The following is a 14496-nucleotide window of genomic DNA, read 5'->3' on the forward strand; positions in this document are numbered from 1 at the left end:
GTTATGTAATTATTATTCACCTGATGTAACAACATGCTTTATGATCAAGTCACAGTGTTATAGAGGTCCCATGAGAGAGCGAGAGAAGGAAACAGAAAATGACCGACTGGTTTCAAGTTCCATGTTAATATTTTGTAGTTTTCTGTGATACAGTATTCAGTAATTATTACAGTTGTTTATTGCTTGAGTCCTACACAAGCAAATGTAATTCATGTTTGGAAGTACATTACAAATTTCATGTTTGTTTTCAGCAAAGAATAGCCATAATGAAATATTGTTCATGTCATTGTAAACCTAAATCTCATTTCTCATTCCTTATTTTGTGTAGGCTAGTAGTAAATGTCATGTGTAAGTTCATTTCCATACCTACAAAAAGTAACATATTTGTGTACATATGTTTTTCATTCCCTTGAAATACTGTGGTGTTGCATAGTTGTATAATAGATCACTAAAATTTTGGCATGATAAAAACATTACATGTTAATTTTACTAGTTTTGCCAGCATGGACAACCTACTGCCTTCCATTTCATAGCTATTACTGAAGTACTACATTTATGCAGAAATAACTCCAATTAAACCCCTTAGTGTACTAGCTGTATTAGCTCAAGTTTCCATTCAAATGTGATTTATTCTTTTGCAACTAATGGCAGCAGGTATAATTGACTGGATGCTTTCTTGTTTTGCTTCTGCTGTTTTTTTACCACAGAATATGAAATGAGCCCCTAAAAAGTATCACATCATCATTTTTATACTATGAAGAAAAATTTGTCAGGCTATTCATTCTGCTATATGTGAAAGTTCTTGTAGCTTTAGGCTCCTTGGATGTGCTTGTTGCATGCAGCAGAGCAGAATCTGTGGCATATGAATAAGCTGCCATCTAAAAGAGAGATTTCTCTCCAGAATCATGGAGGTTATAATTCTCACTTCTTTCCCCTGTTTAATGTTACACATGTGTATTCCATAATAAAATTTGTTAAAACTCTGATTTCATCTTGAATATGAGGTTGCACCTTAAAATTCACTCCTCTGGCTCTTTTGTCATTGGCTGGTTGTGTGCAGTGCAAAATTTTGCATGGAGTTGCCACTACTAACCTTTATTTGGGCATCAGTTGTGATGCTGATATTTGCTGTAATCTGATTTCAGCCTGTGACTATCGAACCGTGTGCCAAACCACAACCAGCCGCCAGAAGGAAGAAGCGCCCAGCAAGCCAAATTGAGCGGCTTTCAGTCATACAGGAACCAAAGGAGCCAGAGTGTGAAGTGAACAGTGACTTTAAAACATTGCCACAAACCACCCCATTGTACAAAGTGAGGAAGGAGAGTTATAGACTATACAGTGGATCCCTGAGAAGTCTTAAGTCTTCAAAATCATATAGATCTTTCCGAACATGCAGATCAGGTGACTACAGTGAATATCAGTGGTATGATGCTAAAGATGATTCTGTATATGATTTTCATGATTGCTATAGTAATTTCTATGAGCCAGTTGGAATATTTGATACAAATGAAGAACAATGTACTGCACTGACAAATGTCAGTAAATGTGAATCATCTCTGAACACATCTCAGAATGGTGACCTCATCAAAAGAATGAATTCATCTGAAGAAATTGACCTAGAGAGTTTCAACACAAATGATCCCTTGGCACATGGCAGCAGAGTTTTGAGCACTGGAAGCATAAGCAAGGAGTCACATTCTTCCATTACTGCTTCTCTGCAGACTTCATCTTCATCACGCAAAGAGAAAGGAACAAGTGGATTCTTTTCCTTTCTTCGGTGGTTCAAGAAAGGCAAAAGTGGAGGAGATGAAGAAGATGATGAAGTTGGGGATTTTGCAGATGGTTTGGTGCTGCCATCAATCCCTTCAACTCCAAAACTGATACGGACACAGAGTTCAAGTTGTGGTAGCATTGATACACTTTTTAGCACTGCTACAGTTAACAGTTTTGCTTTTGTTACTCCTGCAGCATATCGACCGTTTGGTTCAGCAAATCCACCAGAAAAGTGGATTGCCATTGGACCTGAAACAGAAACGTACAAAAAACGTGTTCTTAACAGGGACAGATTAAGGGAACAGGAAAAGTATTTAACTCTAAAGAAAAAGTACCAATTGTATGGTAGTGATACAATATTACGAAGTGGTGTGAACACTCCAAATGAAAGCCCTGTTCTTGCTACAAGAAGGCAGAGAGCAACAAATGTGTTGAATGGTGCAAATCATGTCATTCCAATTTCTCCTCCAGGTAGTTTAAATTCACTTGGTAAGAAAAAACGTAGAGCTCCAATTCCTCCCGAGTTTGTGAAGCCACAGTGTAATGACTATAGCCTTCCAAATACATTGGAACACAAGCATAACAAAAATAGTATGGACAATGGTGAAGTGAGTAGTCTCAATCAACCACGTCATAAAAGGAGTGCTAGTGAGTCCTGCAAAGACAGAAGAGCTGGTGCATATTGCCATGTGAGAGGAAAACGAAGAGCTCCACCACCCCCACTGGTAAATAAAAATTCAACGAATGGTATTGCGGATCCTATAGATAAGCACAGTCCACAATTTTCAAGTATCGGTAGAAAGAAGCGACCAGCGCCCCCTCCTCCAGCAATAGAACATTCGGGAGAAACGAGCGCAAAGAAAAGCAAGGACAAGGAAATACAGGCAGATGATAAAAAGACAGAGAATAGGTTATCACAAGAGGAAAAGGAAAGGCTAATTGCTAACATTGCAAAACTGAAAGCACATGCAGACAGGAGAAGTATGGGATCACCACCATCTTCTCCTGTAACTGTAAGGTCAGATTTGGGTGCTAAGAATGAACCTGTAGTCTGCAATGATTCTTTAAAACTAGAACGTGGGGTCTTGAAACCTAATAAAGAAATGCCGAAGATAGATTCGGGGTCATCAGATTCGAAAGCTGCACCTGTATCACCTCGTCCATGGTACAAAAGGAGCTTGGTGTCGAGAGAAAATAGCATAACAGGATTCAAGAAAGATTTTATGAAAAGTCTTGAGAAGAAGAAAGATAAAGAGAAAAGTAAGGAGTGTGACTGGATGCCAGAATCTGGTATTCCAAGAATAAACAATGTTGCTATATCTAATGATGGAAGCAGCATTGTAACCAGCAGCAGATTCAATATATTTTCACGGTTAGAAAGAAATGATGAAAAAAAGAAAGAAGCAGAGAAGAGGAAGTCACAAGTTTCAATTCTTGCAAGTATTAGTGAGCTCGATCGAGAGGCTGCAGAGATAGTGCAGAAGGAACATGCGCGAGAACAAGCACTTATGGCAGCACATGATGAAAAATTCTACACTCAGCCTGAAATAAATGCAAACAAATTGGATGTAGTTGTTGAAGAACCCATATCTGAAAATGTGGAGGTTCCTAAACGCAGCTCAGCTAGAGAACTTATTTCTCTTTTCAATGCTATAAGTAATGTGACAAAAGTGACAGTGAATTCATCATTTTTTTCGAAGGATGGTGTCAAACAGTATTCCAAGGAAGTTACAGAAAAACGATTTTCGTTTGCTGGTGAAAGCGTTAAAGCTGATAGTAAAGTGACACCTGAAAACCATGAAGAATTAGAACAGAAACAACCACCCACCAGTAATTCAATAATTTCAGGAGCTACATCAAGCACATCTGTTACAGTACGTCAGTCTGTATTTTCTGAGGGTGGTGGCTTTCCAGTAAATATACCAAATGTTCAAGAAGAGATATCACCATTAGCCACTGATGCTGACAATTCCATATTAACTGGTCATCCATCCTCAAAGAGTACAGAAAAATCACATTTCCGCCTTTCGCCCAGCAACGGTATTGTAGAGAATAACCAGCCTCAGAGAGCAACACCTGTTTCCTCCAACACCTCCAATAATAGTCATGGTTCTGCTAAACCATCTGAAAACACCACCACTAATAAAACAGCATTACAAATAGCAGGTGATCATAAACCAAGACAGCCTTCAATCTGGGCATGCCCTAGATGTACACTTGAGAATCCTCGTTGGAGGCTTACATGTGATGCTTGTGGTAAATGGAAACCCTCTAATATTGAGGAAAGGCCTGTAGGGACCAAGGATTTAAATCTCCAGAAAACTTCAGACAGTGATGAAAGTCCAGCTAAGAGAAATGTTGAGGAGCAAGTGAAAAGTGAGGTTGCTGATACAGTTGTAAATAAGCCTAAAGGTGCTATTGACTGGGAGCAGGAACTAAAACGATATTTTCCACCTAGTGCAAATCAGAATGTTCCTAAGCGAACAGTAAATGGTGAAAGGACAAGTAACTCAGAAAAGCAAAAAGTAGGCAAAGATTCTTTGGGTCTTGATGCTGGAGTAACATCTGTTCAAGCAGTTTCCCAAGCAAACAGTTCACAGACAGTGGTAAAAGATAGTATTTCTACTTCAGGAAGTGTCAGAGTACTACATGATATCAGCAATGTAGAAGCAACTGCCATTGATATTAAAAAGGCAGAGAATGATCAGAAACAGACAAGTCAGTTGATTTCAAAGAATGACAGCAGCTCATCTACAGTCAATGGACTGCAGGAAGATCCAGATGTTGATGAAGTAAGAAAGGCACGAATTGCATTCTTTGGTCAGGCTGGAAGCAATAACAATAGCAACAGTAAATATGATGACTCTCCTTCAGTAGAAGTTTTAAATAAAGAAAACAAGTCTGTAAAAACAGAAAGGATATATACAGGAAAAATAAAAATGCCTGCAGATGAAGCTGAGAAACAGAAGTTGAAGGAAATGTTAAAAGAGATGAAAGATTCTCTCCCAAAACGCCCAAAAGGGACTACCAGTCAGTCTAGTGCAAAGACTTCAGAGCCCAGCATTGATATTTTAAAGCAAAACAACAATGTTTTGAATCATGAAAAGGATAATGCAAAACTTGCAGTCGGTCAAGGGGCTATTAAGAAGATTCCACTACAAAGAGGCAGCCATACCAGCAGAGGAAATAGCATGTTGACAGAAGAGGGGTCTTCAAAACTGAGTGAAATCAAAACAAGTAAAACACACAATTCTGAAGTTACTGTAGAAAATATTACAATGAACAAACTCAACGGTTCAAAGCCACTCAAAGTTTCAGCCTCTGTTCAAACAAATTCTGTTATACGGAAAATTGAACAGACATCTGAACCAGTTAACAGCTACTTACAAAAAAGCTGTGACAGTAATTTGCAAGTAGTCAAGAGAGCTCAGGTAAATGGATCTGCATTGCCAGTAACAGTAGAAGAGATATCTACCGCTGCAGTTAAAGACGGTGTCTTGTTTACATCAGCAAGCAAGCAGTACAATCGCATTGGCAAAGGAACATTTGAGCTAATACATGCAAGAGATTTTGCAAGCATTGAAGCAACAAAAACTGGTAATGAAACTAATATGCCACATGTCTATGCTAACTATCCACCATCTTCTGTTGATTCTATTGCACAGGGAACCACAACTGCTACAAGTGTTGGGGACAAGAACAGCATTTCACCTCAACCGTTGTCAAGACATTCAGCAACTCCAGACAAAAATTCAATTGGTTCTAAGGTGACAGACATTCCAGTGCATCATAATCAGCAAAATCAAAAGCAGCCTTCGAGTGGTAACCAGCCTCTTCCATCAACATCTGGCCTGAAGTCACCTAAGTCCAAATCTCCTCGCCATGTAGTGAAGGACCACAGTAGGGCAGCATCAGAAGCAAGTACCAGGTCTGCAGATAGTAGCAGTGGGGACAACAGTGAAATAGAGCGTCTCACAGCACAGCTAACTTTACCCAAAGGACTGGCTGATTTCAAAGGTAAACATTGGCCCAATTCTCAGTACTTCATAATATACCCCACAGAAACTACTTATGTGATTAACTATTCAGATGTCATGTGCGCTCAGCTTTTTGTACTAGGTAGATATTGCATGATCAGTAATGTGTAATTTGCATCTTTAATATTTATTATGTGGGGATAGATCATTACTTAGCAAAAGAAAAGAGAAGAAGCATGGAGGAGCTCACTGCTGCTTAGAAATGGTGATAAATTGCTTAGCTTTTGGATCAACACACACACACACACACACACACAGAGAGAGAGAGAGAGAGAGAGAGAGAGACACCAACTATTGTTCTCTCTCTCTCTGTCCAGGTGTATGTGTATTTCAATTAGTGCTGTAGAAGTGCTTTGTCCTTCTACCAAGCAATTTGTTATCATTTTGATGTGCTTATTCACGGCACCTTCAGTCTTTACAAGTCTTCACAACATAAAATACAGTTTGTATTGTGTTCCTAGTGACTAGATATTTAAGTAATATAGCAAAGAATCATATATACAAGAAACATTAGAGACAACATACAAAGTAGAATATTCATAATGCATATTTAGTTTTGTTGTTTGGTTTCTAGGAACCTGTCAGACTGTAAAAGCAATGATCAATTAAATATGCCTTTAGTTTAGCCTTAAAACTACTGAGTTTACTTACTGATTTAATATGGTTAAGCAGATTATTGTAAATTTTGATCCCAATATGCAGAGTGCCTTTTTGGCACAATGATGTTCTCACCTGCTTCATATGAAGATCAGATCTTTGTATTGTATTGTATGCATATCTTCATTTTTTAATAAGATATCTGGGTGTCTATTATGTTTTGAATATGGGTCTGCTTGATTTCCTTTTGTTTACCCCTTCAATAATTCTTAATATTCTCTTTTGCATCCTGAAAAGTTTAATATTTGTTGTTGTGTTGCCCCAGAAGATTATGCCACATTTAATTACATAATGCACATAGTAGTAGTTTACATTTAAGAGGCTGGCTTTGCTGCAACAACTTTTTAAGATCCTCATCATGTAGCAGGTTTTGCTTAGTTTTCTTTGTAGATATTGAATGTGTATGTCCCATTTTGTGTTGTTCTGGAGCCAGAGTTCCAGAAATTTTGTGCTGTCAGCACTTTCAAGAACTCTGTCCCTTATCCTATTTCTATAGTTGGGTGGTGCCTTCCTTTTACACCACAGAAGTTCAGTGCTACTGTCTTTTCTTTGTTTTTAATTAGCTTTTTATAGCTGAACCACTGTTCTATGCTGTTCATTGTTTAGATAGCAGAGTCTTTCAGTTTCTCTTCTGTTTTCCCACTAATAAGCAAGCTTGTATCATTTGCAAATCGGAGGGTAGTTTGGCAATACTTGTTGTATATAAGGTCATTGACATAGAGGAGAAACAGAATGGGTCCTAATACTGATCCTCGAGGGATGCCATATTTCACACTTTCGTAACCTGAATAATAGCAGCTGATTTTGTTACAGTCAGTATATTGCACTTCAACCACCTGTTTGCATCCACATAGGTATGCCCTGAACCACTCATTGTATATACCTCTAATTCCTAATTGGTCAAGCTTCTGCAGTAAGGCATTATGGCCAATGATGTTGAAAACTTTGGATAAATCAAGGCATATACCTACCACAAACTCACTCTCATCTATTTTAGCATAGATTTCATTAAGAAATTCATATATTGCACACTCAGTTGAATAGCCTTTCCTGAAACCATGCTCTGAGGAAGAGAGAATTTGATGTTTATTTAGGAAATCAGACAATCTCTTATACAAAAACAATTTTCTAAAATATTTGAAAATACAGGCAGTAGGGCCTATAATTTGAAATTTCTTCTGGGTTTCCTTTTTTGAGCAGTGGTTTCAGTTTTGCCATTTTTAAGCATGAAGGGAAGGTTCCTGATGCCAGTGAGCTGTTGCACAACTGTGTCAAGGGGTCAGCTAAAGCAAGACAGCATTTTTTAATAATTGCATCTGGTATTCCATCAATTCCACATGAGTATTCTGTTTTCAAGGTTTTTATAACTGATAAGATTTCTTCTGTATTTGTGGGTTAAAGGGACACTGATGTAGACACATTTCTTATTCTATTGGATGATAGAGGTGATTCTTTTCTTCCAGTCGACTCACTACCTGTTCACTTATGTCTGCAAAATTTTTGTTGGAAGTCTCTGCAATTTTTGATGGGCAAGACATCATTTATCCTTTGTAACATAAGTTTATATTTTAATGTTGTTTGGTTTCACCTGCTCTTTGATTTTTGATAACTACCCATGTAGCTTTAGATTTGTTTTTTTAATTTTCAACGAGTTTGGTTACCAGTGATCTATCCTGATAAACATATTATAGCCCATCCTGTATTTTGCATCAGTGTTGTTTACATCTTATAAATGATGATAACTTAAATAATGTGTGTTATTTAAAAGTAACATAAAAATTATTTTCATTTTTGTTTATTAACAGAAAGATTCCTTAATATTCATAATTTTTCCTCACATGTACTAAATTATGTATCAAAAATTGTGTAGATTTTGATAATTGGATTTTTGTGTTTTTTTCTGTTTGTAATTAGATCATAGGAATACTTTGTTTCAACATAGTTCAATAGAAATTGGTAAATATTAAGTATAATAACTGACAGAAGTGTAACTGCCTAACACAGTGCTAAATTAAAGAAACGTGGTCAAAGAGAAAATAAGTACACTGTACACTTTCAGCGACTAAAACCAAAGAAAAGAATGATAATATGAGATACTGTACTGCATCCAGTCATAATTCACACAATGGTATGTGCTTTAGTAGCTATTGCACATTGCCCTTTGATGTAAAATCCAGTAACGTCTCCTTAGTACATTTTGTGAGTCCTGTGTTTTGCCATTACAAGAACCACTCTCCTTTTCCTTGGTAGTTATATTCTTACTGTAAAAATGACTAGAAAGGTTGCCGCATCAGTTTCATAATTGTTTTGCTAGTGTGATAAACTGTAATGAGTATTACTGTTATCTTGAACAGCTGACCTGCAGGCATCTCCTCCAGAGCATAACATGAACACTTTAGCAGTAAACCGCCTGTTGCGTCGTCTGGAAGCTGCAATAGCAGGCGGGCAGCATCACCAAGCAGCTGGGCTTGCTAGAGATCTGGCCCGACTCAAAATAAGCTGCTCTGTAACTCGACAGCGACATGCCTTAGACAAGAGTCCTTCGTCAATCATGTAAGCATTTCTACAATGTTTGTCAGTTGTTTTAACAACTTATCACAGATTACCACAGAACATATGCTCCATTGAATTGTAGAAAAAATGAAGAAGAACAGTTTTCATGTTATTTAAATATTACTTATAGATCTAAATATACTGGCATTTAAGATTGCTTGGTTGAATCTGAGGATTAATGTTGTTTCTTTGTGTAACTGTTCAGTGGAGTTGATTACTGTCAGTGTGCTAATCTTGTTGTATCATCCTTGTGTTTGTGATTGCTATGATGAAAGAGGTAGTGCCAAAAGACGTGGAACATTTCATCATCAGTAGTGGCATGTATACTGGTTTTGAATGACAGGGCAAGAGGGCTTGGCACATTGCCCCAGAGCCTCATGGATGGAAGCTGGATGTCTACCCTTTCTTCTCCTTTATGTCCAAATTTCAAAAATGAAAAAAGTTTCCTCATCTGGATTTATTTGGATTAAGTGCCAACACCCTATTAAAATTTAGCTGCTTTGGCCACAAAATCATTGTACCATTTGTAAGCTTTTTCACCACTGCTGATGGTGGGGGATGCAGGGAATGGAGGAAGCAAGCTCTGTGTAGTTAATTAGTAGTTGTGAGGAGAAGAGCCCCACCTTCCACAAATAGTGCAGCAACTATGGCTGTGCTTTGTGGTGTGACGTGAGATAAGTATGAGATCTACAGGAAAGTGACAAATATCATTCACGTATAAATGCATTGTTAGCTGCAACAGGCAGAAGATGTGCTTTGTAGGTGCTGCATAATTTAGCAATTTTGATTGAGATAAACTCACACTACAGTGTTCTCCTTCTGCATGCCAGTGTAGAACTGTGCACAGAAACAGCTAAGTGAAAAAACTGTGCAGTACACCCTTTTATTTATATATAAAAGCCGACTTTGGGATTTTGCTTTTTGTGAGACTGTGTGTATTTGTATTTGAAGTTCTAGATTCACATATTTTATTGTTCACATCACTTCTGCATAATGGTTCATTGATTGTATCAATACCTATTTGTATTGTGAAATATGAAACATTCACGAGTGTTGTGAAAAGCTCTTACTGTCATCCGCAGGCTAACATATGTTAGAATGTGCTGTTATCATCAGTTGTATAGGCTTGAATTTAATTGGGTTCTTTTAAAAGTTTTGAGAACAGTAGGCCTGTGGTTTTTCAAAACAATCGTTATCTAATTTCACTGTTTATTTAAGAGAGAAATAGGTTATTTTTGAGAATTTTTGTACACTTACAAAACTTGCTGGTAAGAGTGTTTTGGATATGTAACCTATTTTGTAGCAAATCAGTGTTTTTGGTTCAGAGCTACTGCCAAAGAATACATCACCACTGAATTTCATTGTATGTCAATGCAAATAAATGTGAGTTTTCGAGAATTTTCAAAAGCTACCATTGTCCTTTGCATAATATACAAGTAATCTGTAGTAAATTGGCATTCGTAATTTAGTTACTGTAGCAGATATTCTAACTAATGTATTGTGTTACATCTAGTTTTCCCTTAAAGAGGGTTATCCCTACATATTATCTGCATTTATCACAAATTGACTCTGTTTTCAATTTGCTAACAACTATAATTAACTTCAAAAAGGTTTTAGGCAAGTAGTAACTTTTACCAAAGGTTTTTGTGTTGCCTGAATAGAAATCTCATTTTGTGTAAGTGCTTCAATTTGTATAGGGAATCAGCAACTTTTTAGCTCAACAAATCAAAAGATAATCAGCAGGCTTAAATTAAAGTTATTTGTTCACTGCCCTGTTATACACTGCACCAGCCAGTATGCAGCCCCACTGTGAATGCTGTTCTTGAACACAGGACGAGTTGGCTGCTGTTAGCAACCAACAGCTATAAACTGCCCTGACTACTGTCAAATGATTGGCAGCTGCTGCGAATCAGTGTGTTGGAACAGCTCCTAAGAGTTGTGTACCTGTGATACCATTACCAGAGATATCTCAATTACTGTCCTTTCCTGTGGATCCTGTCTCCTCTGCTGAAAGTACAGGATATATCATTTCTCATCTACTTGATTGTGAGTTGCATGTTAATGCTAGATCTAAGTATCTTATACGGGATGGATGGGGTCTAGGGAGGACTCAAGGCACTGTACCAATCCCTCTAACCAACAAGTTTGAGGTGCTGTCTTTCACTGAAACTGAAACTGAGCCAGTTACACCCATTTCACATCTTTTGGGGAAACCTGTTCTGTCTGGTGTCAAGAGGAGCAAGGCAAATGCAAAAGGGTAGGGGTCTATTAATCACCATCAGTTCAAAGGTATGGCAAATGTTGGTACCCCTTTGGGAAATGGCAGCGGAAGTGTGTACACCCAAGTGTCTCATTCAACATGCTGAAGAGGCTACTCCAGCAGCCATTGAGGGAACATGGTGCAGATAACAACAGATTGCAGCACACATTGGAAAAATTGATGCCTGTCATATGGACTGCGAGATCATACTTGGTTGTTCCAGAGACTGGCAGAGAAGGTTGAGAAGACCAGCCTTGTGTATGGAGTTTCAACACAGCTCACAATTTGCAGCATTGTCCCCAGAACTGATTGTGGTCCTTTGGTTTGAGTATAGTGGAAGGACTGAACCAGAGACTTTGAAGATTCTGTGACAAGCTAGGCTGTAGCTTCCTGGACTTGGGCCATAGGATGGAGAACTGTAGGGTCCTCCTAAATAGGTCAAGTGTACATTACACATTAGAGGCTGCTACTCAGGTAGCTGACTGTGTCTGGGGTGTACACAAGGATTTTTTAGATTAGGCAACTCTCCATTCAATCCAGATAACAATAGCTGTAGGAAACCCAGAAGTATCAGTGTAAGATCAAAAGAAATGTTTCCCACCTGTGAGAGTATTAAAATCCTAATAGTTAACTGCCAAAACATTTGCAACAAAGTCCCAGAGTTTGAAGCACTCCTGAAAAGCATTGAAGCTCACATAATACTAAGTACAGAAAGCCGGTTGAAACCTGAAATTGATAGCAGTGAGATTTTTTGGGGAAATTTAAGTGTATATCCAAAGGACAGAGAAATGGGAAATGGAGATAGAAATTGACATTGCATGTGAGATTGTTTGGGCAAGACCCAGTGTCAGGAATGGGAATAAAATAATAAATGAATCCTTCTGTCACCCACCAGACTCCTCTCCAGATGTAACCAAAAACTTTAGAGAAAACTTCACCTGTATGCAAGTTTCCCAATCATTCTGTAATGTGTTCACTGAAACTTTAGTCATCCAACAATTAATTGAGAAAATATAGTTTTGTTAGTGGTAGATGTGATAAGACATCCCATGAAGCATTACTAAATGCCTTCTCTGAAAACTACATAGAACAGATAGTTAGGAACACCAGTCATGAAGAAAGTAGATTGGCTCTAATGGCAACAAATAGAACTATCCTCTTTGAGGATGTCTGCATCAAAACTGGTATCAGTGACTATGATGTGGTTGTGGCAACAATGATTACCAAAGTACGAAGGACAACTAAAACAAGCAGAAAGATATATATGTTCAGTAAACTGGATAAAAAATCAGTAGTGTAATAGCTCTGTTAGGATCTTGAAACTTTCAGCATAGGGCAGGAGCATCTGCAGAAACTATGGCTCAAGTTTAAAAGAATAGTTGACTATGCACTGGATAGACATGGACCCAGTAGAACAGTTCATAAGGCAAGAACCCTCCATGGCATACAGTCACTGTAAAGAAACCCATTACTCTCATGACAGCCAAAAATGTTTCATTCAGCATCTCTCTATCTATTGCGCAACACTTTGTTTTACACCTATTATGCAGTAATCTCTGTGTCTTTAGAAGTTTCCTACAGCTACTGTTATGTGGATTGAATGGAGAGTTGCCTAATCTAAAAAAATCCTTGTGTGCTCCCCAGACACAGTTAACTACCCGAGTAGCAGCCTCTAATGTGCAACAAATCAGCATGTTGCTGTTGTTGTCTAGAACATTAGCAACATGTGGGGTGATTGTGGATTGTTGTTTGGCTTGCTGACACTTGTGCCTGTCATGACAGATGATGCCTGAACTGTGGCCACCCATGGGACACAAGAGTGTTGCAGGTTGCTGTCTTGAAGGAGGGACGCAGCACGAACTGTGAGAGGGTTTTAGTTTTTGGGTGGAAGTCAAGAGTTGGATATTAGCTGCACAGTTATCCTATTATGCCTTTAAAATACATTTGAGATCTTGTCTGTTAATGAAAGTACCAGCATGGACACCTCATCTGTAGAGGCTGGGACCAATCTCTCAGAAAGGGGAGGAAAGCACAGAGGGTGGATTAGCTGATCTTTGGGAGCTCCAGTGTTCGACAGGTGATGGAGCCCTGTAGCAAATAACACAAAGGTCAGGAAGGAAGGCCACACTGGCCAATGTGAGCAGCAATATCGTGGACTGATAAACTACATCTCGACAGGCTACGATACTCCTTCTTAAAATAAGAAATAACATGATGTTCTCAGAAACGATCTATTTTTAAACACAATTTCTGAATGAGAAACCTACTGCAAATCTTTTCTCATATATAGAATGTAAATGCCATTTCTCCTACCAGCACTGTGCAGTTGCACTGAAATGCTAATCATTTGCATTAGCCAAGCACAGTGTGCTTCCTGCCAGTTTTATAATTTGATGTATATTGAGTTCTGTCTCCATGGTAGTGCAATTTTAATGGTGAACAGTGCACTCAAGCTGCCAGCAGTGTTAACATATATTAACATAGGCCTATAGTATCCTAATGTATTATATTGCTCAATGTTTTCAATTTAACACAAACAGCAAGATAACTGTTCTAAGTATTCATTTACAGAGTAAAAATAGTGACACAACAAATATGACTTCATGGCTTTGCTAAATTTTATGTTGTCTTCGATGGACTTAATACTAGTGGGAAATTTGTTGAACAGTTGGAGGCCCATGTGGAAAACTCCCTTTTTACACAGTCGAGTGTTTGTACGTATAACATGCAGGTTTGCGTTTTTCCTGGTGTTGTGTTCATGTATTTCATTATTTTTTACGATTCTGGGGTCAGTTGACACTATGTGGTTTCTGAAAAATTTTAGAGTCTCAAGAATGTAGAGGCAAGGCAGTGTAAGGATTTCCAACTTTCTGAAGATGTGTTTGCAGGAGTCTCTGGGTTTGCTCCTAGTAATAATCCTCATTGCTCTCTTCTGGATTCTGAATGTGCTCAGAGCAGTTGGAGAATTTCCCCAGAATATTACACCATATTTTAGGTGGGCTTGTATGTAAGCGTAGTATGCACTGGTTAATGCTTTCAGGCTAGCACATGTTTTCAGTATACTCAATGCATAACAGCCAGTACAAATCCTGGCATTTACCTTTCCTGTATGTGTATTCCATTTCAGGTTATCTTGAACCCACAGACCCAGGAATTTGAGCACAGTGTCGGTATCTATTGACTGGTTATTTATAGTGACAAATGGCTGAGAGTAAT

At 38.2% G+C, this 14496-nt stretch overlaps 1 protein-coding gene across 4 annotated transcripts in view; it reads left to right on the plus strand.

Annotated features, from left to right (window-relative positions):
• The window catches only part of LOC126262268 (uncharacterized), a 508717-nt gene that overhangs the window by 430503 nt on the left and 63718 nt on the right, over positions 1-14496 (plus strand). For all 4 annotated transcript variants that reach the window (XM_049958775.1, XM_049958774.1, XM_049958773.1 and 1 more), the window contains 2 exons: positions 1146-5790; positions 8822-9020. In XM_049958775.1, coding sequence (XP_049814732.1) covers positions 1146-5790; positions 8822-9020 — 4844 coding nt within the window. The remainder of the gene's footprint in view (positions 1-1145; positions 5791-8821; positions 9021-14496) is intronic.

The sequence above is a fragment of the Schistocerca nitens genome, chromosome 6 (genome assembly GCF_023898315.1).
Source record: "Schistocerca nitens isolate TAMUIC-IGC-003100 chromosome 6, iqSchNite1.1, whole genome shotgun sequence".
Taxonomy (NCBI): domain Eukaryota; kingdom Metazoa; phylum Arthropoda; class Insecta; order Orthoptera; family Acrididae; genus Schistocerca; species Schistocerca nitens.